The sequence below is a fragment of the Lichenostomus cassidix genome, chromosome 4, assembly GCF_008360975.1.
Source record: "Lichenostomus cassidix isolate B80296 chromosome 4, HeHo_3.0, whole genome shotgun sequence".
Lineage (NCBI taxonomy): Eukaryota > Metazoa > Chordata > Aves > Passeriformes > Meliphagidae > Lichenostomus > Lichenostomus cassidix.
In genome coordinates, this window is record NC_139484.1 from 14,242,953 (window position 1) to 14,264,960 (window position 22,008).

At 42.2% G+C, this 22,008-nt stretch overlaps 1 protein-coding gene across 2 annotated transcripts in view; it reads left to right on the forward strand.

Moving 5' to 3' along the window:
• Positions 1 to 22,008, forward strand: part of UNC5C (unc-5 netrin receptor C) — a 242,846-nt gene that overhangs the window by 167,241 nt on the left and 53,597 nt on the right. For both annotated transcript variants that reach the window (XM_085057973.1, XM_085057974.1), the window contains exons 3-4: positions 4,107 to 4,250; positions 17,217 to 17,320. In XM_085057973.1, coding sequence (XP_084914099.1) covers positions 4,107 to 4,250; positions 17,217 to 17,320 — 248 coding nt within the window. The remainder of the gene's footprint in view (positions 1 to 4,106; positions 4,251 to 17,216; positions 17,321 to 22,008) is intronic.

A 22,008-nucleotide genomic window follows, 5' to 3' on the forward strand; every position in this document is an offset into this window, starting at 1 on the left:
CACTGGAGTGGCACATAATTGCAGACCAATTATGACAAATGTCATGAGCCTTCTTTGTTGCTGTCCTCCATCCTGAACTGGACAGGAAAATACAAGTGCAAAAGAATATCTAAGACAGGTTTTTGTGCTTTAGGCCCAGCTGGTGTCTGAGCCCCACACAGCCACTCACTCACTTCCCCAGTGGGATGGGGCTGAGAATCCAACCAGTAAAAGCGAGGGAACTCATGGGTTGAGATGAAGGCAGTTTAATAGGTAAGGCAGAAACTGCACAAGCAAAGCAAAACAAAGGATTTATTTACCCCTTGGTGGACAGGCAGGTGTTCCCAGAAAAGCATTGCTCCATCACAGGTGACTAGGGAGGACAAATACCACCACTCTGAACATCCTCCTTATTCTCTCAGCTTTATATGCTGAGCATGTCATCATATCATCAGTGATATCCCTTTGGTCAGCTCTTTGTGGATTTATAGAAGGAACCTAGGAAGTGTTCTAGCTGCCTGCATTGCTGTTATTTCTCTTCAGCTGTGTTTGTTTTTGCATTGCTTGAAATAGGAAGATCCTGACTTCTCGTGGGCTGTTCCACCATCCATGTGATTATGATGTAATTCTGGAAATGTGCAGCTTACTCAAGTGTTCAAAAAAACCCACATTGATGCTGTGTATCTTCATCTGCTGTATAGCTTAGCTGTATAAAGAACTAGACTGAAAAATTCAGCATATTTCTAAAGAACTGTTAGGTAGATTATTAACTCTCTGTGAGAAGATGATATTTAGTTACTTAGCACAGTAACAAAACAGAATTGGCCAGTACCAGGTGGGTTAAATGATGCATAAATTATTGCTAATCTCTTAGTCTTGTCCTAAGTATATTTGGGCAAAATACAGGGACTCATTTTATAAAGTGTCTTCTAATTTTGCTCTCAGAGGTTTCGTGCTCACCTATAATCAAACAATTTGGTAAACAGTTGCCTGCAAAACAGGTGCAGCATATCACGTTGTCTGGAAATATTGAGACATGGGTTGTTTGGCTTTTTTCTCCTTTTCCCTTTTTTTTTTTTTTTTGATTCCTGTAGCTAACGTTTCTTGGTGTAGAAGCAGAAGCAGGTCCAACAGAGATAAGATGAAGATCTCTGAAGTCACCATGCAAGGGTTTTCCTGCACATGGTGCCCATGTGGGACAGATCAGTGATACACTCCTGAATGAAAGCAGACAGAGTGTGCCAGCTCCTCTGTGAAATGTGATGTACAGCAGTGTGTCAGCTGGGAACAAGGCAGTTGCTATCAGATATCTCAGCAAATTGCAGTTTTTGCGGTGTGGCCTAGAAGGGGTGATGTTGGAGTGTGTTAGCAGAAGGAATAAGATTGTGAGTTTGTTCCACAAGAGAAACACGTCCATGTGCTTGCCCCAGGGTCTGGGCTTGGGTGCATTTCAGCTGGTGAGAGGTTTCTCCTGAATCAACGTGGCTGTTTGTGCAATAAGGTGCCAGTGGGCAATGCTGGGAAGGAGTGGTGGAATCAGCTCCGTGTTCTGCCTGTGGATCCTTATATCCCAGGTGATCTTGTGGCACCACCAACTGGTTTGATACATTTTGAACTCTAGGAAAAATAGTTTACCCTAGAGATAAAGACACAATGACATTTTTTGCTTGTAAGCAGAAAGAGGTAGAATTTATTTGCTATGTAAAGAAGGTGTGAGTCTCTTTGGTCATGACACAACTGTTGATATTACTCAAAAAGCAAATTATTTTGAATAACCTGAAACCTGTCAGTACTTCACAGCTGTCCCAAAAGACATTACTTGGAGTAGCTTGTTATTTTGAATTAGAAAGCATCTCAGGAGGTCAGAGATAAAGAGTTCTGCTGGTGCATTCAGAGGGAGCTATTTGTCATACAGTTTTGTATCTTCCATAGACAATCAGAAAACGGCGTTTGCGTCCTGAATGTTAAGACTATTTCATAATCATTATTAAGCAGTACGGTCATTATGAGCCTGCTTGTTTTAGCCCTTGGGTAACAAAGTTCACTGCTCCATCAAGCTCTGTCATAATGAGCCTTATTATAAAAACATAATATTGTAACCTTCAAAAGCTCCCTGGGCAAGTGCAATGAAAACTGTGGGAATGAACTGAAGTAATCTTTAGGCTAACAGCAGTTGCACCGGGAAAATATAACAATTTTTATACATGTAGTGTACATGCTCCCTCCCCACCCTCTTCATGCTCTTCTCACCAGGACAAAAGCTATCCCTCAGACCCCTTTTGGAGCCAAATTAGCTCATCAAAGCAGAATAAGTTTATAACGCAGTATTCACTGCATATCAAATGCCCATGCACTGCTTCGATTTCCATTCTTTGGAGTGCTGTTGCCATATTTTGAGTATTTCATTTAAAGGAGAAGAGCTATTAAGTGTTTTCCCCAAAGTAGCTGATTATTCAATGGCTAAAGATGTCAAGGATAATGAAATAAAAAGGGAGCTGGGCTGTGATAGTCTCTAACAGGAACATGCATCTCATTAGAAGGCATTCCCACCAGAGAAGTCTGTGGAGTTACATGCCTTAATTCCTTTCTGCTGTGAGGTTGTTTCCCAAGTTTGAGATGCAGGCAGCGTGTGGCCGCAGTGACAGTGCACAACTGTGTGCAAACAGTAATTAATCCTTGGCTCCCTGAATGGAGCCTCTGTGAGGCTGGAGGCAAATCAAAGGGCTGGCCTGCTTTCCAGTGCTTGAGGAACACGCCATGCAGCACAATTGGGAACATTCACGTTATGAATATCCCCTTGTAAGCCGGGTAGCTGGCTGCCATAGGCTCCAGTCTGTGCTCAGCGAAAGGACCTGCCCTTTGGTGTTTGGTGATGGGGACACACTGTGCTTGCTCTGATCCAAGGATAATTCAGTTCGGTTTCCTGGCAATTCTGGGAAGAAAAAGAAAATCGAACTCACTGCACAAAAGATTTGTATGTGAATTTATACATTCAAGACTGTTTGCAAGAGTACATTTTTGAAATGGCAGTGTTGTTCCCTACAGGCAGACACACGTTAGAAATTTGTTGATATTTGGGCATCATCAGCAAAGACCAAATATGCTGAGAGGGGGTGCAAGCAATCTCTGCCACCCCCACCCAGTACCTTGCCTGTAATTAAAAGCCTTTTGACCAGGCAGTGCATTTTGAAGCAGAGAAAGGGGTTGTGCCAGTGTGAAACACAGTGGTTGTCATTAGACTATCTACACATTTTACCAGCCATCCTCACAGTGGTGTCTGAGACACCGCAAAATTTCCTTGCACTTAGAAAAAGCAAAACAGCTTCCCCAGAGAGAGCACTGTGTGGGAAATGTTGGGCAAATATTGGTCTGCTTGGAAGGATGGCAAGTGGGTCACTGTCCTCGTGGGTGCAGCTGTGGGTTTGGGGGAGGGCTGTGCTGAGATGGGTTATGGAGGGCAGGGCCAGAGAGACTGTCAGGCACTGAAGTGTGTTTCACTGGGTTATAAAATCCCTTTAAAAATATCCCAGTATCTGCAGCATTTATGACAGTAGCAGTGCCCATCCTGCAGCTTGCAGTAACCATACTGCAGCACATGTGCTCATCATTACAAGGTATCAGGACATTTTCTGCACTCCTAAAATCCATTTTTCTGGGCAGTTTAGTGTCATAGTGAACAGGACTTCTCCCTGTGCTGTGTCTGTCTAGCAAAAAGAGATGAAATATAAAAAGGCTAAGGAAGTCATATAAATTGAATGTCTATGTGGTTTTATGATACATCAAAATAAAACTGGTCTGGAATGTCCTTTGATGTAAATTGTCCTAGAGATGTGGTACATTTTATATTAGCTGAGGTGCTGTTCCTCTAATGTGTCTAAAAAATAAGCTGTATGTGATAAAAGTCAAAATCTCAGCAATTAGTTTTTCACTCACCCACATCTCCCATTATGCAGACAAAGTGGGAGATTCACTGCTTTCACATCCTTATAACAATCTGTTTTGCTCAGTAGATGCTTGAAGAGAGCTGTAAGGTCTCCCAGCAACTCTGCAAGCAGACTCCTGTAACTACCCTCTTTTTCTGTCCATCAGTAAGGCCAGCACTGACCAGTGTTGCTTGTCCCCCCCAGGTCTGATTGTCCGGGAGGTCAGCATCGAGATTTCGCGGCAGCAGGTGGAGGAGCTCTTCGGGCCGGAGGATTACTGGTGCCAGTGTGTCGCCTGGAGCTCCGCGGGCACCACCAAGAGCCGCAAGGCCTACGTCCGCATCGCGTGTGAGTGCTCTGGTGTGCAGCTGGGCTTGGGGCGCCTAGGGGAGGAGAAGTGGGATCTCTGCCCTTTGAGGGAGGTATTTAGTTTCCACACACTTAGGCTTTGTGTTTTGTGCAGCTCTTGATGCATACTGGAACTGATGCCTTCAGAAATATTCACAAGAGTTTCTGCTTATTCTCTCTTTAAGAGCAGACTGAATCTTATTCTTCTCCTCTGTGTGGCATCAAAACCAGTATTTGCATAAACCAGCAGTTTTATGTCCCAATAAAACTGCCTGAAGCTAATGACTAGGAACCTTAACAAAGCAAGCCATGCAAAGAGGCAGTAGCTGTTCTTTTCACAGAACCACAGAACAGCTGAGGCTGGAAGGTGCCTTTGGAGGTCCAATCCTTGGCTCAAGCAGGGCCACTGAGAGCCAGTTACCCATGGCCATGTCCAAATGGCTTTTGCATCTCTCCAACAGAGGAGACCTCACCACCTCTCTGGGGCAACCTGTGCCACTGCTCTGCCACCCTCACAACGAGGAAGTGTTGCCTGATGTTCAGAGTGAACTTTCTGTGTCTCATTTTCTTTCCATTGCCTCTGGTCCCATCATTGGGCTTCTCTGAAAAGAGCCTGGCTACGTCTTTGTTGCACTCTCCCATTTGGTGTTTATACAGATGGATGGGATCTCTCTGAGCCTTCTCCTCTCCAGGATGAATAGTTCCAGCTCTCTTGGCTTTTTCTTGTAGGAGAGGTGCTTCCTGTCATCTTTGTGGCCCTTTGCTGGGCTGCTTCCAATACATCCATGTGTCTCCTGTACTGGGGAGCCCAGAAGTGTTCCCAGCACTCCAGGTGTGACTTCACAAGGCCTGAATGGAAGGGAAGGATCAGCTCCCTAACCTGTCATCAATACTTTTTCTCCAACACAGCTCAGAACAGCATTAGCCTTATTTGACAACCTTTGCCATATTTCTGACCCATTCTCAGCTTGGTGTCCACCAGAACACCCTAATTCTGTTCTGTAAAGCTGAAAATATATGTCATTGCAGTCAGATAATAAACCTGCTGTTCCTTAACAAAGAAAAAAACTGTGTGTTTAGCATATCATGTGATCAGATTGGTAATATGAGTTTGAAAGTGATCATCTCAACCCTAGTATTTCATCATTGTTATTCATGGCTACTAACCTCAGTATTTATTTGGAACCGTTCCCAGCTTAGACCCCAAGAACACAGGGCAACCAGTTCCCTGAAAACAGATCTTCATTTGACTGTACAAATATTTAATGTTCATTAATTTTCAAAGAGGTGCTTTTCTTTGTAATAGAGTAGTTGCACTGGGGACTCCCATTTCTCTTTCACATGATGAAATACTGCTCTGTATAATAGGAACAAAATATATCATCTAGAATTGCCTCTCTTCCACTGCTTTCTCCTCAGCAAAAACACATTTTGTGAGAAAAGGTCATTATAAGCTGGATTTGAAGCATACTTATATTTTCTGTGCTGTGCCCAACAATTTATAATGGGATAAGAGAATTCTTCCAGCCAAATAAACCTTTTCACAGACACATTAGAGGAAGGACTGTCTGTCATTATAACTCTCCATTAAGAGCTTGATTCTCCTTCTGTTCTTGAGAAAGTACTACTTGGTTAAATCCTCAAAGAAGAGATACCTTCTGTATAAACATCCAGATACAAATGTTGAAGGTGCCATTTAAATACCCATTTTTGAATGTTTTTAGTCTAAGTGACTGACTGGAAATAGGGACCTGTACTTTTGAGTATAGGCCTACCCTCAGAGAAGAATTTCCCCAGGGCTGAGGGGAATTAAAACTATTGTACAAGACAGTCTTCCTGCAAAAGCAGAAATGCCATTACATGTGTGCATATTGCTTTCCCATTGCAGGAAGCTTTTCAAAACTTTGAGGATTTTCCTTTTTACGTACTGAAACAAAAGAGAGTGATTTCAATTCTTCTTTTTTTTTTCTTCCAAGCAGTCAGCACTTCAGAGAGGCATAGCAATGTTTGAACAGGTTTTTTAGATTAACTGCAGTAAACTCATTCAGTAGATTTTCATGTCCTGCCAGGTAGCCCTTGACAGATGAACATTAAATTAACACTGTTTGGAAGTATTTTATATATACTTAAGTGTATTTTACTTGGTATTTAAATAAGGTTTGTGTGCTGGCATACCTGTGCACCTAATTTCTATATAACACGTAATCAGTATGTGTGAATGCAAGTTATTTCATATCAACTGACATTTCTTCCCAGGTGTCCACATTTCTATTGAAAGTGCTCGTAACACAGAGTTTGATTATTTTTCTTACTGTATTTTGGAAAGAGAAGAACAATCAGTTCGGTGATTTTTCAGAGTCTTGGTGGCTTTTTTTTTTATTTCCACCCCCCAGAAAAGTCTAATTAAATAAACACCAGGGAATTTTACAGGCCTGTAACTCAAATGTGGCTTTGTATTTTACTGAAGTTTTTTCAACCTCTTGTCCCTGAATTTGGGGTTCTTGGACAGCTGTGACACAGCCAAGCCACTTAGACTCCTTGGGATTAAGGGTTGAAGTATTAGTCCTTCAATCTGTGGATTCTAAACCAGCAGCAAAAGCACATTCTCTGCAAAATTGTCCATGTACAGATTTCTGTAAAATTTCTCAGGTAACTGAGGGATATATTTTAGGAGCTCAGACAGATGATGTGGGGAATATGCCTTGCTTTCTGATGTTTTTTGGTCTGTGAGATCACTGTTTTAAACTCACTGTTTTAAACTCACTGTTTTAAACTCACTGTTTTAAACTCAGTTACACCAACACTCATCTGTATTCACAACTTGGACTTCTTAGGACTGAATCTGCATGGCAATATAATAGCTGTTTCATAATAAACTTTCAACACATCTGGTATGCAATGCAGGGTCTATGCAGTATTCATTAATCCAGGAAATCAAGGATGTCCAAATCTTAAGAGGGACAGAAGAGTCCATCTCTCCACATCAGTCTGCAGCTATAGCTGCTTATTTGTCACCAGTGCAGTCTTCCCTTTTAATTGGCACAAGAGTGAGCACTGACACCTTTAGGAAAGGTGAGGGGCCAATGGAGCATGTAAGCTGCTTAAGTGGAATTATTTATCTTAATACCCAAACCTGATGACTTTATCTTGACAGGTACAACTGTAGCATAACTAGCCATGTCTAGCACATTAAGAAAAGCTTCTCTTCTCTTTCTCTCTCCCCCTCTCCCACTGTCTCTCTCTCTCCCTCTCCCCACTCATCTCTTTCTCCTTTTCTCCTTATCCCCTTTCTGTCTTTTCTCCCTTATGCCCTTATGTCTTATTCTGGAATTATTGTGTCCTCTCAAGGGCTAGAGCTGCAGTCCATTAAAACAAACAAACAGAAAAATAGCACCCAGCATCACTGTTCACTGAGCGTGTAATAGAATTAACTGAAAAGTAATTTGAAAGTGTGAAAAATGTGCATCCTGGAAAAGCAGCTTGTGTTTGTTTAATACAGGGTCAGGCATGTGTCAGAAAGTACATAACAACCTGGTCAATGAAAGTCCTCTGTGAAAATCAATTGCAACATTGCTTTGACCAAGGGCTTCAGTTATTCAGGAAAGGAGTAATCTATAAATATGGAGTAAAGATGCTGCTGGTTTTCAAAGGTTGCCCATGCTGGCAATATAAGCAGGAAAAGTGTCAGGGTCTAAAGACAACATTCCAGCTTCCCTAAGTGTTCAGGGCACTTAATGGCAAATCACTGTTGCACTCCTGTATCATGAGTATGATGGGAAATTGCTCCCTTCTGTGCAGGCTGTTTCTGCAAAGGCATGTTTTTCCTGTTTCATGGCATTCATCGTCCTGGGGCATTGGTCTCCCCATGAGAGGAGAGCTGAGCATTTCATCCTCTCAAACGAGCAGATTTGTTGAGATTAATTTTCACTTTGCCATTTTAGATATATCAGAAACCAAAAAAGTAGTGACACGTAATGTATGTATCTTGGTGAAGCTGGAAAGATACAATAAATTTTCTGAGATATTTGCCTAGGAAAGTGCTAAAACACATTTCCTATTTATTCGCACATTTCTGATTTATTCTAGGCACATCCTATCCGGAGCCTTAGGAGTCGCTGATATGTTTTGATACCGTTTTCCTGCTCCATTAAAAAAATTTCCTGTTGTGGAGGGAGGGAGAAAGGAGGGGGATCAGGCAGCTTTACCTTTGGCTGTGAAAAATGCAACCAAATATGAAGTTTTAATGTGAATTTTCTGTAACAAAGCTGATGTCATTGAGCAGATAAAACCTAACAGGGTGAAATTCCTGTTAAAACAATGAAGGAGATCTGAGCCTGTGTAACCAAAAGTTGAGTTAAACCCACTGGAAAATACATCTGATAAAGACTAAACAATAGCTGCAGGATTTGACCTAATTTTTAGATCAGATAATAAAGGGGTGGCTAAGACAAATTGCTTTGAGCCCCTGTGCATAGAGCAACCTCACTTTTCATTTGCACCACTTTGGTGTTGCTGTAGCTTCACTGACTTCATGATGTTAACCCATTCTGTCCTTGAGAAAATATAGTAAATATTCAAGCCCTAAATCTGCTCCCAGGTTTTGGATTTATTGAACACCTATGAGAAAATAGCAGCTTTTTCTGTAATTTCTATTACCTGATCTTTTTTGGTGTAATGGCTGTGAATAGTTTTTTCTTTCCCTTTATTCATTATCTTAAAATCAGAATTTAAAAAACAAACAGAAAAGATTTTCTAAAGCCCTGATGTAGTAAGGAACTGTGCTTGTTAATCCTTTTCATAATTTTGTACTAGTTTCCAATGTACTTATCCGAAAGCCTTTATTATTCAGACATTTTTTCAAAGGCATGCAGTTAATATATGCATGTCAGATACTGTATACTGATTAGATAAATGCGGTACAGAAAAATAGATTGGTTCATCTGCTGGTTTATCTCTGCTTACAAGGGGTATGCAGTTATACAAAGAAGCGGATTTGAAAAACAGAAAATCACATATTCTTTGCTGACGCTTGGTTATCTCACCTTTTAGTGCTGGAACCCATGCTCCATGTCACATGGCTGCAGTGCCTTTCTTCCCTCTCTTCACACACCTGATCCAAGCACAGCTGTGAGGACATGTTCTGTAGCCACAAAAGCATTGGAGCCCTTTGCAATAGGCACAAAGTTGGGTGGATGTTGAGATAAGGAGAGGGAGCTAGGAAAGTCAACACTTGAAAATTTTAATAGGAAGGTAGATCCAGGATATTCAGTATTAAAAAATACCATAAAAATGTGTTTTGTGTACTTTGGTGTGTGTGAGAGTTAGCAGAGATAGGACCTTAATTCCTTCCTTCCTTGTGTACCATTTAAGTTGCTACTAATCAATATCTGCTGCTTGTAGTTAATAAAGGGATGGCTGAGGCACGTGGTCTTGAGCTGAGATTACTGATGAACAGCAGATTTCGGAAAGGGCAGCAGAGAGGTTAAATGTACATTTAGCATATTCAATTGTACCTGCCACTGGGTTTGTGCTCCTGAAAAGCACATTTCTCTATCACCTCCCAAATTAGCAGGCATGAACACTCCCAAATTTAAAAATGCAGTTGCAACAGTAATAAATACAAATTACATTGCATTGTATTGAAGAGCCAAGGCTCTATAAATTAGGGTGGACTTGATGTTTGCATTGCTTAAAAAACAAAAGGAAACTCCTTTACTGAATTTATATTAATTTAATCCCTCTGTAGGAGCCTTGAGAATATCCTACCTACATTGTCATGCCTAATAAATTATCATCTTTCAGTAGAGTCTGCTTAGAGCCTTAGTGCTGACAGATCCAGCCAGGAAGTTAACAAAACTTTGTGTATATTTTAGTAGTAACCAGACAGCTGTGTGAGTTAGGTTATTGTACCAGAAGTGCAAAACCAAAACATTTATATAAATAGGTTTTAGTGTTTCAGTGCCTTGTAAATTCAATTCTACATATGAATTGTAATGTACACTTGATGTTTCTAATGGCTGCCTTTAGTACCTTTAACACATCTGTCATGTAAAAGGCACCTGTTGAGGTTAGGCCATTTGAACATTACGTTTAGATTTATTTGAAAAGCAAGAACTTAGGAGTCCATCTTCAATCCCCAGATAAAATAATGAATAGAATTAAGTTTATAAGTTAGTTTTCAGGTTAAGCTTACAATGAAATCTTGAGCTATCAAGAAAAAAAATAAAAGGAGCAGGGCAGTGTGATCAATGTACACCTGGGAGCCCATCTGCTCAGTGAATTCTTGATAAATTTTGTTTGCTTGTATGTTTTACATTTGTTTCAATACCAAGTATGTTGAGTGGGTCATTCATTGCTATAAGCACAGCCCACATGGAAGCTGTATGCAAAATGTTTAGTCTTATGAGTATCTGGCTGAATTAGCTTACAGCTGAAGAGACAAGGAGAAAAAGAATGTTTTTTTTTACAGATCTGGAGGCAACGAGTCTCCAGAAAGTCCTCAGGGTGTAGCGTTATCCTCAGCTGGCTGAAGATGCCATTGGCAGAATGAGGGGCTGGCCAGTCTGCACCTCCCGTTTGCTCAGGCTGAAAATGCAGAGGAAATAAAAGAGGAGGGAAGGTCCTGGGCTCATGCAGTGTCTGGCAGATTGTAACCTGGCTAGCGAAGGGTGTTCCTCACCTCGTTCTGTACCTCAGGTCAGTGGATAGAACAGCCTGCATCCCCAAAACAAGGTCTGCACTTCCAAGAAGTTGCTTCAGTGCCCATCAGCTGCTCGGCTGTGAAAGCTCACACTGTTTCTTGGCTATATGGGGTGTCAGCCTTACTGCCTGTGCCACCAGAGTGCTATGGACAAGCCCAGCCCAAGCCACGATCTGCCAGGCATCTTTGAAAGGTGGAAACTGCACCATCCCTGATGTTCCTCTCCAAACTGAGAAGGTGGCTGGATCAGCCTTGTGGTGCTGCAACGTTTGTTTTTAGGACTGGCCAGAAGTGAAACAGCCCCTCCAGAGAAGGAAGGAGTAGCACAGTATACTGAGCATTAAGACAAAGTTTTGAGGTGTTGGCTTATTTTCTCAGCCCTCAGCTCCAGCTGCTGCTGCTTGGGCCAGCTGAGAGCACAGCCCTGTCCAGCTGCAATCCCATTCCATAAGCACTGGAGGAGGGCAGGAGGGTTTGATCAACACCCAGTGTGCAGCTGATACAGCAGGGGACTCTGCAGGGCAAGACACCACACTTAGAAAAGCCATTGAGAAATGTGTCAGAGGGATCCCCTGGGTTACAGACTGGTGACACTCTTGTGACTGTTTCACTGGAAATCTGCTTTGATCTAATTAATAACACAGAGGTGGAGCTGCACAAGAATAAAATGGAAAAAAAGAGGTTTTTGTACCTAACCTTTCTGTTGCTTACCCACCAGTGTGATTGATCCCCGTGCAAAGGTCATAGACTCAGCTGTGAGCAGAAAAGCAAGGCCAAAGTATGCCTGACAGCGCATGATTTCTTACACTTAGATTTTCAATTCAGTCTTCAATAGCTTTTTTTGAAGCAAAAAGATGTCTCTGAACTTATCCGCCTTGAGAAAGTGATGGAAGAGGAAGAGAACAATTTTACGATGTTAGTTATATTTGTCAAAATAAGAATCAGTCATCCAAGTTTGGGACTAAACACACTGAGATGTGTTTTCACAAGCATGTGGATTCTCCTTCACATTGTACAATATCACTGGCCTTTTACCATTCTTTTTCCACAATTATTTTTCTGTTTGGGTGTTCTTATTAAGGCTAGGTAAAATTAAAACAGAATTGAACCTTGCCTCTTGAGAACATTCTCAAGGGAAGGAGGTAGACTTGAAATCTTGGCTACATATTGCATATCAATCCTCTAATAACAGCTAAAATTATACCAAGCCATATTCACCTTTTGTTTAATATTTTAATTATATTTTTTGCTTCTGACCTGTTTAGGTTTATATGGATGGCTATATTTACTTAACCATATAATGCAAGCTATGTTTTGTAAACAGAATGTATGTCCTTCTTGTGGAGGTCTTTTCACATTCTTAAACCCTTGTTTCTCTGAAAGCACACACTACATGTATTTCTCTCGATGGCCATAGTTAATATGACAGTTGTGTAGAAAATAATGTGCTTTTTTTCCTCTTTGTGCTCTTAAGTCTTGCTGATATTTTAGATTGTTTGTTATAGGAGGAAAGTTGACGTTGGAGTCACTAGAAGGAGCAGAGAGTCTTAAAGGTCTACCAAGGGCAGAAATCCATCTTTCCCTGACAGTAATGCTGCCTTGTTCTGTTTGTCTGGTTTGCATCTAATTCCTGGCTGACAAGTGTCCGTTTTTCATGCTCATTCATTAGTCACCCTTGCATTAGCACCGTGTTGAAGCGCCCTGGTCTGCCTCTTATCACATTTCTCAGAAATGATAAAAGATATCCTTATAGTTTTACCCACCCACACATCACAGTAAAATGCAGAACAACAAAGAGATAAAATATATTTGATTTAAAAAAATAATAGGGTCATTCTTCGCTCTTTCTTAGAAGCTGACAGGTAGAAAAGGAAGTGGGAAAATGACATGACTTCCTGTATAATCTATTACCTTTAGCAGGCAAAAATACAACTTCTGAGTGTTTTGTAAGATAAAAATGCATTAAACATAAAATGAAGTAATTTAGCAGCACATCAAAAATTAGATCTAATGCCCCTTTGCTCAAAAAGCATAGCAATTCAGAAGTAAAGTTTACAATATGATGTACACTGAGTCTGATTTCCCAGTACTTTATTTCAGTTTTATGCTTTTGAAAATTCTCTCATTTCAATGCAGTTCTTATGCAGCCATATGTCCTTACCAGAGAGGGTTGTGCAGGAGTATTTCTGGAGTCTTGGAGGAAAGTCTCATCATAAGTATGCTATAAACGTGCTGCAATATATGCCACAAGAGCCCCCTCTGAATTTACTAGGACTGTGCATTAGTAAGGAAAATAGACTGGCTCAAGGTGCCAGACCAGAATTTTAATTTCTCTCTTTGGTTTCTTTTAAGAAGACAGCCCTGAAGGGGAGGCAGAGGAGGGGTAAAGTGCCTGGTGGGGGTGCAGGCTGTTAGCTGAGCCTGGCAGTGACATCCCTACCTGCAGTGGGTGAGTTATGTCAGAGCTGGTGGAAGACAAGGTTGGCCCTTCAGCATCACTGTCCACCCCTGCTCACTGCACTACGAGAGATGAGCTGGGGCAGAATATCACCTGCATGAGGGGAGGGAGAGTGTTGCTAACACAGACAATACAGCATTGTTCTACATTACCAAAGTAATAATAGAAGAAAAGGGCAGCTACCTTTCTCTTGTGCTGCCCCTATGGAAGGTGAGAGTAGAGAAGGTGCTCTCTTAGCATCTCAGTAACAGGGCTGCTGCCATCCTGAGGCTTTAATAATGCACACTGCCTCTTCACAGGCAGAGAGGTCCTGATCCAGAATGGATCAAATGTTTTATTGATTTGCTTTTCCAGGCATATTTTCTGAAGATTGTTAAAGCTTCTCCTTTTTCTTTCTTTTTTTTTTTTTCTAGCTGGGATGTATTTTATTAGTCTCTTACCATTCTCTGGGAAAATGAATCCCTTCTGTCCTCGCTCACAAGCAATTGTAACTTATATGACACTTGGAGAAATTGAAAAGTGTTATTGAAAATACTCTGTTTGGGAAAGATCCAAAGTCTCTCAGTACATTAGCAAGCTCACCCACTCCCAGCTGACAGTGTGATGTTTTCATGATGACTATAATTCTTAAATGGCAAAGGAAGCTGAGGATTGAAGAATTAGAAGGATATCATTGTTATCCACAGAAATCATAGCAAGGGCCATAGAGAAAAAGCAGTCATTGTAAAACCCAGTGCTATCCAAGCAGGGTGTTTCATGATGGTTACAGCAGGTGGTGAAGATGCTTGTCCAGGCCCTCTGCATCTTCGTCAGTTAACCCATCTTGTGTGTGTCACAACTAGCCACCCTTATGTTTGGTTAGGTCAAACCTGCCCTGCACTGCTGCCATCTGGAGCCATCTGTAGGTGACATGGCTGCAGTGGGAGGTGGTGGGATAAAGCTGTGAACACGTGGGAGGCAGCCAAGAGAATGTAAGAGCTCCCAGTCTTGTAAATACACAATTATGTACCTTCCCCCCCCGCCAAATTAGTGTAATTTACTCAATAGTATCTAATGGCTCCTTTGAGAACATTACTGCCTATTATGTCAAAGGCCCTACTTAGTGTATTTTTAGTTTGTGGATCATTGAAATGCTTGAATCCAATGGTGTCATTAGAGCATCCTCCCACAGCCAGGCCCTGTGCATGAGGGGCAGTGGGGAGAGCCAGAGTCCCACAGAGTTCATCTCACCTGCAGCAGCTGCACTGCAGCTCTTCCCAGGGAAAAGGGGCTGTTCATACCCCGCAATTCCAGCTGTTGATGATAAAGAGGTTAAAGTGGGACTTTTTTACTGTTATTGCACATTTCTAGATTAATGCTATTTACTTTTGTATGCACTAAAACTTGGGGATTTTTTTTAAAGGCAAGTGCTTTATGGCAGAGGTGATTATTTTGCACGTGAGGCAATGTAGAACATCAGAGCCCTATTAAATGTTTCAGGAAGGTAGGCAGAGCACTAAATCAACACGTCAAGAAAAATATTCAGATTATTATCTAATCTCCCTTTACTGTCTTCAGCCCTCTGTATCTGAACACCTGAAAGCTATTATTAATGTGCTGTTTAATATTGTGCTTACATGCTTCTATTACTATTACAGTAACTTTCTCATTTTCCCTCAGCCATGATATTAGAGCACAATAATTGTCTACATTGTGCACGTGTGTGTCCCTGCTAAATGCACTAAGGTGTGCCTGATGTGCAAGTAATTATTTTCTTTTGAAAATACCTGTGGAACTAGCAGTAATATGATCTTATGGGTACTGCTAGCAATATAACCCCAGCTGTTTGCTAATTTAAAGCAAACTGCATTAACCTGACATTATGTGTGCCCAGGGTACCTACCAAGCCCACAAGATGGGTGAGGAGCCTGGGCCAAAGAGTGTAACTTCCCAGGAAACCCACCAGCTCCTGAAAGAGCTGCTCATTTCCATGTTTAATGTACGGAAATACATCAAGCCAAAACTCAGCATTTTGTCCTTGAAATGACTTCCACCCAAGGGCACCTGGAGGCTTTAGGGTTTACTCAAATGGAGCCATAGAACACAAATGTCCACTGGCTAGCCTGTCAGAGAGTGTGGGATGAAGCTGGTGGTGCAGGAGCTGGCAATGTGTTGGGAGCTCTGTGCAGACATCAGACTTGCTGTGGTTGCTCTCACATGAGCAAGCTTCACTGGACTGGAATAACTCCAGTGTGACAGGGCTGCTGACAGGCACAGCCTGGCAAAGCTTGGTATCATCCTAGGAAATGTTCTTGTCCAGAATTTTGCTCCTCCTCTTTGCCCTAAGTTATCTGGTGTTGTAGGGTAAAGCCTCCTTCAGCAACAGCTGAGATTTTCCATGGCACCATGGAAATTACACTGACACGTAATTCCAGGTAGCTGAACTGCCACATTTCCCCAGAAGAGGCTAAGAGATAGAGGTCTCATGCTGTTCAAAGTTTCAGGGTAGCAGAGGAGCTGATTTTGGTGGCAGCCACCCCATCTCCTTTTCCATCTCTGCAATTGCCTGCCCCAGCTTTTGCCTTCTGGTAGAGCAGATGCAGTTCCTTGTGGGGTCAGCTCTAAATCAGATCTCTGAGGTAATCTAGATGTAAAATAACTCTTTGCATGGTTTATTTGTAAACCACTTCAATTCAGTGATCTATATTCCAGCCCAGTCACAGGTTATGGTTTCAAGATATGAAATATTTGGCTTTTAAATTGTTCCCATATGACTGTGTCTTGTTGCCAGTGTAACACAAGTATTTGTGCAACCTTGCCATGAGCTGATGTACGGAAATGGTTTGACTTCAGAACAAGAAGTAAAACAAAAATAACTGGGTTGTAAAGTGTTTGAAGTCAGGCCAGCTCTTTGATGTGACTTTGAGCATGGCCTCACATCCATTTGCAGAAGGAACCAGCAGCAGGGAGAAATATCCCCAGTAGCCACTGGGGCTGAATGCTCAGTTCTCCAAAGCCACATTCTCCCTGGCACAGTGGAGAGGATGCCAGTCCATGGCAGAAACACAGAGATGGTGGTAAGGAGGGAACTTCTCAAGTCCATTTTACCATCAGCTCAAAGACATTACAGAAGAGTACAAAAAGCCAGACTTATCAGCTGTCCAGTACAATGAACTGGTGTGATCTTTGGAGGTGCATTCAATGCCCTGTCAATCTGCCACATTTCTGTGGTGCTGTGGAAGGATCCAAGCATGCTTCAGCTCCTCATAGTGACCTTTTATTATTATTGTTATTAACAATAATAACAACTTTGTGCTCCAGGGATAATGATAAGGTGTAGACAAATCAGCTAAAGCTGTAAAGTTAATGGTTATGAGCTAAAAGTACATTAAATCACAGCATGAGCACTTTCATCTACAAGTTTAAGGCAACTCAGTTTATATGTTGTAGTTTTACAGATTTATGTAATTTTCCATAACTCTCTTCAGTACTTCACTGATACAGTTTATCCAATGAAAATTATCTCAAGAAGGGACTTTTCTCACCTTTTGTTCTGTGTCTGGACATGACTTTACTCAGTGAAGCCTTGGTTCTTCACTGGACTCACATGCTATACCACAATATAAGTAATAAATCCACTGTGAAATCTTTGCTTAATGTTGGAATGAAGTGAAAACATGACCCAGACATTTTTAAGTGCTTCATTTTTCAGGGAGCAGAACTGCTCTTTTGTCTATCTCTTGCATTTATCCAGTATGGCAATCAAATGTAATTTAAATGACCAACTGATAATAACGCTTAAGATATTTTTTTTCTTCTCCCTCCCCAGATCTCCGGAAAACTTTTGAGCAGGAGCCCTTGGGGAAAGAAGTGTCCCTGGAGCAAGAGGTGCTGCTGCAATGCCGCCCCCCTGAAGGCATCCCAGTGGCTGAGGTGAGCATGGCAGCAGTGTCCTGGCACTGGGACACCCTAAGGCCTGATGGGTGGCTAATGGTGCAGTGCCTTACAGCAGGGCATGATGAATGGGTGGTCATGGAGAGCTGACTGACTGCTGCTCACAGACGAGATTGATTGGGGCCTGATTAATGGCTTTGGGTTATGGTGCCTTGCTGAGCAGTTTGGTTTCACTTTTTTCTTCCCTTTGAAAAAATCACAGCTATATCTGGCATCCAAAGGACACGTAGCTGGGGGGACATGTTCATACCAGCCTACTATCTTTCCTTTTGCTTTTAAAGAGAAAAATAATTCACTTATTCTGAGGGGCACCTTTCAAACATGTTATAAAGTTGTTTTAATTTTTAATTTGCCAGAATATCTTTCACTCACGTGTGTGTGCACCACCCTGCCAACTTTGTATGAGAGGATGTATCATGGTTCAATTTGAGCTCCCAGGTCAAGCAGCACGAGGTTTGGGAGAGTAGAGGATGCTTCTGCCCAGTAAGCCATCTTCAGGGCCTTAGCAGTTTTTCCTCCTGGCTTTTAAGTACACCCAGGGTGGGTAGCCTGCCCTCCACCCACAGAAACCTGCCTGCCCTTCAGCAGAGTCTGTGCCTGGCAACAGCACTGAGCAGCAGCTTCCCTAAGTGCAGCGGTGGCTCCAGCTTCAGACTCACAGCTCGCGAGAGGAGGGGTCTCTGAGTCACAGGGGGGCCTCTGAAATCCTAAATCCACTGTGGCTGTTAAGAGAAAAATTGATTGCTAATGACGGTAATTCCCCTATCTGAATTCTCTTCGGTTTTCCTCTACCACGCACAGAAGAAACTGTTGCCAATTTGCATTAGGATAAGTCAGACTGTCATGGCTAAGTAGCAAAGTGGTTGTCACTCAGCACTGATGGCTGATTTCTCAGGAGATGAAGCTTAAAATCTTACCTCCCCATCTAACCCAAGTTTAGATTTAATCAGAATTGCAGAAACGTGTCCACAAACATCAGAAAGAATAATTAGCATAGAAGATTTTTCCCATTTTCTTGTTCCATAGGCTGTTTTCTTTCCCCATTAAGGTCTCTAAAACTGTAAGGAGGGTTTAGGTCTGCCGAGCCAGCTTGCTGACAACTGTAATATTAATCAGTTGAGTTTCGTCAGGAACTTAGCGGCACGTTTTTATTTTCCTTTCTGATGCTTCCTTGCGTCAAATCAACTTGCTGCTGTACCATGACAGGAGTTTTTGCACTGGGATATGTTGTTCAGGCAGTGCAGGGTAGTACTGGGGAACTTCATTACCTTTGGTAGAAACTGAGATTAATGCTGACGGGTAGTTCATTTTTATGCAGTGTTACGAGCACCTCTGGAATTTCAGCAGCCAGTCCGCTTGTTCCCTCAGAAAGGTCTGTTGTACTCAGTCGCGTGGCTGAGACCCAAACAGCATAATTTAACATGATTTGAGGAAAGTGATCTCTGAAAAATTCCTCTGTGAGCTGCTGCCACAATAGTTGTGCTTTTCCTGCCTTACAGGATCCTGCTCACTCTGTCAATAGCTCTTCGTGGCAGTGCATTGACTGGCTCTGAATCTTATTTGTACCATGGTCAGGACAGACACCAATTAACACTTGGCAGGCTCAGAAATCTTATACTCCCCATCTGACATTCAAAAGAACTGTTCTAAATGTGGGGTTTTTTTCTCTTCTGACTTTTGAAGTCAGAAGGAGATCAAACACCCAGATTGGACAGCCTCCTAATACAGCCTCTTTGTAGATTCTTTCCAACACTATTAAAAGAACAAAGACCTGAACACTAATGAATATGAATACCTTAATGTGACACTTTATTACAGCCACTTGCTGAAGCTAGTAAGATAAATTTAAAAAAGAAAAAGGAAAGATGAAAGATAACTTGGTGGGTTGAAGGATTACATGATTATTTTAATTTAAAGATGAATGAGTTCTTTGTTTAAGACTTCATTTATTTGTTTGGAGAAGTTTCTGATATGGTGGTGCAGGTAACCATAAGAAGGGCTTGGGAGAAGACAGGCAGCAGACTGAGGCTGTTTTCCATCTTGTTGAAAGACTGATTTGATTCCAAGCAGAGTGGGGTAATGCATATGCTGCAGCTGTGAGCAGCATGTCCAAATGCTTTGGTGAGCATGTGCCTCAGACTCTTCACGCTCTGGGAACTGTCTTTTGTTTAGTTTGGTTTTGGTTGGTTTTTTTTTCACTTACTGGCTTCTGAAGAAGTCACTGGATTTTACACCAAAACAGATGAAGAACAGCTTACGCTGTGAAACTGTACAAAATACACCTTCAGTGGAACGTGGTGCAATTGCTGGAGTACAGTCACAGCATCTTTTGCTTGCTTTTTCTCTTTGATTCTATTCTCCCCCTTCATTCTCTGTTGGGTGTTTAATTTGTTTTTCCTTTTCCCCCAGTATTTCAAAGTGGTGAGAACAAGCATGCTCAGGGATAAATTCTGTCCTCTTTTCAGTATCTGGGGAGTTCAGTCTTATCAATCCCAGCATATTTAATTGCAATTAACCGTGTCAAGCTCTTATGGATCAATGCTAGAGCAGATCTTACGACTGCTGAAAAGCTGAACCACATAGCAGTGTATGGCTTCTCCAGAGGACAAGAAGGACAAAGACAGAGATGGGCAGGCAAGCTTTTAAGGCAACACTTACCAGTTCCTCAGATCCACTAGTACATGACAAGCATTCAAGTAGGCTCAGGTCATGGACACTAGGAAAAGAAAAAGCCAAAATCCAAATCCAAATAGATGTGTTAAAATACACCAGCCTCATGACCTGAGGCCAAATCAAAGTACATATTGCTTGTTCACTTGGGGCAAAGTAAGGAACTGAAGGTCTCCCTGGTCTCTGGGAGAACCAGATCAGCTTTTCTACAGCCATATACAGCAGTCATATACTGCCCACCAACCCCGACTGGTGTGGGTGTCAGCTGCACCTCCACACTCCCAGTTTTGATAGCCAATATCAATCTGAACAAGCCTAAAGGTTCAAAACCACCCAGGGAAAATGTTTTGGCTGTTCCAGTGCATGGCCCAGGCAAACAGCAGAAGGACCAGCACAGGTGCTGCTACACTGAGGTTTCCACACCCAGTTGAGGGATGAAGGGACAAAAAGAGAGAAGAATGAATGGACATAAAAGCAAACAGCACCCTGCCCTAGCTCTGTGCTTCTCTGCCTTCTGCTTTTCCTCAGTGGGGAGAATTAGGATGAGGTGAGATCAGCAGTCTGACCCATCAGCCTCACACTCACTGGAAATCAGACAGTTGCAACTCCCCAGCATGAACAGAAACATCCATTTCAATTCCACTCTTCTCTCTGTGTGTGATTTTTAAAATCTAACCTGAGGAGGCAGGAAGGATCCCATTCTGTGATGCTCCAACAGTAATGCCTGAGTTGTTAGCAATTAACCCCTTAGCTCATTTAACTTGTTCTTTGAAAGATGTCGGCATGGTATTGCACATGATGAAATATAGTTAGAGACACTGAGTCACATCAAATTAGCTCATTTGGGTAGGTTATAGATCAAAACACAAATGAGATGTAAGATTGGTTAATATGCCATAAGCTGCCAGATGAACTTTTGCATTGAAGTGTATGATTTGCAGTGCCTTTAACAGGGGGGTAATTGCTTCTTTAATTATAATTGAGGTGTTTCACAGAGTAATTTAATTGCAGAACAGGGTGTAGTGTACAGTTTGGTGACCCAGTTGGGCTTAAAACTGGATGTGATATTTATCCAAATTCATGGCTTTAATTAGGAACTAGACCAAGGGGGAAAGGATCTCTGAGTCAAGAGGCAGAAGAGGGTGTTTTACCAAGTCAAGATGACTGTGACACAAACTTTGTTCAGCTGCTCTTGCACAGGTAAAGGCTGGTGGAAGCTGGGGACTTCTCCAAATGGGCAGCCCCATCTAATTGATTATTAATATGACTGCTGTTTGTATTGTTTCCTGAGAGCCACTTATGTTTTGCAGCAGTTATCCCTTAATTGGGAGTTCATGTGTGTGCATTTCCATGCAGGTGTGCATCACTGAGACAGTGTTTTATATTCACAGCAGGAAAGTGAGCTCTGAGAGAGACAAAATAGGGGAGTTTGTGGCCACAAATGCTAATTGCTGAAAAGTGACACTGTCCTTTGCAGTGCCTTGTGACAAACAGCAGAACTGCCTTCAGGTGCCACTGAGAGGAAGAGTGGGGAGGGGAGGCAGCTTTGTGTGCAGAAGGAGCACAGCCCAAAATGAATGAGGACTGCTCATCCTTTGCTGTGGAGAGCCAATTGGGTAAGGTCTGGCCATGCAGGGCCTGTCCTTCTCCAAAAGGACAGGATAAAGCACCCTGCAATTGGCAGCAGCTGGTCCCCTACATTTCTGTCCCTTTTTACTTACATTTACCCCCCAACCTACTGGTCGGTGATTGAGTCACTCTTGAAAAGAGTAAGTTGTAGGTTACAGCCTCCTGCTGAAGGACAGATTTGCATTTGGAATTGTTCTTTCCCAGGAAGTACGCTGACTACTAGATTATGAGATTTCCTTGCTTTTACATTTCCTGCCAGTTCATTCCCACAGTGCAGAAACCCATGCCAAGGTGCACAGGTTTTCTTGTGGGACTGCTTGTTTTGAGACCTGAATTTTCTATGGGATCTACCCCTGTACTTTTCCTTC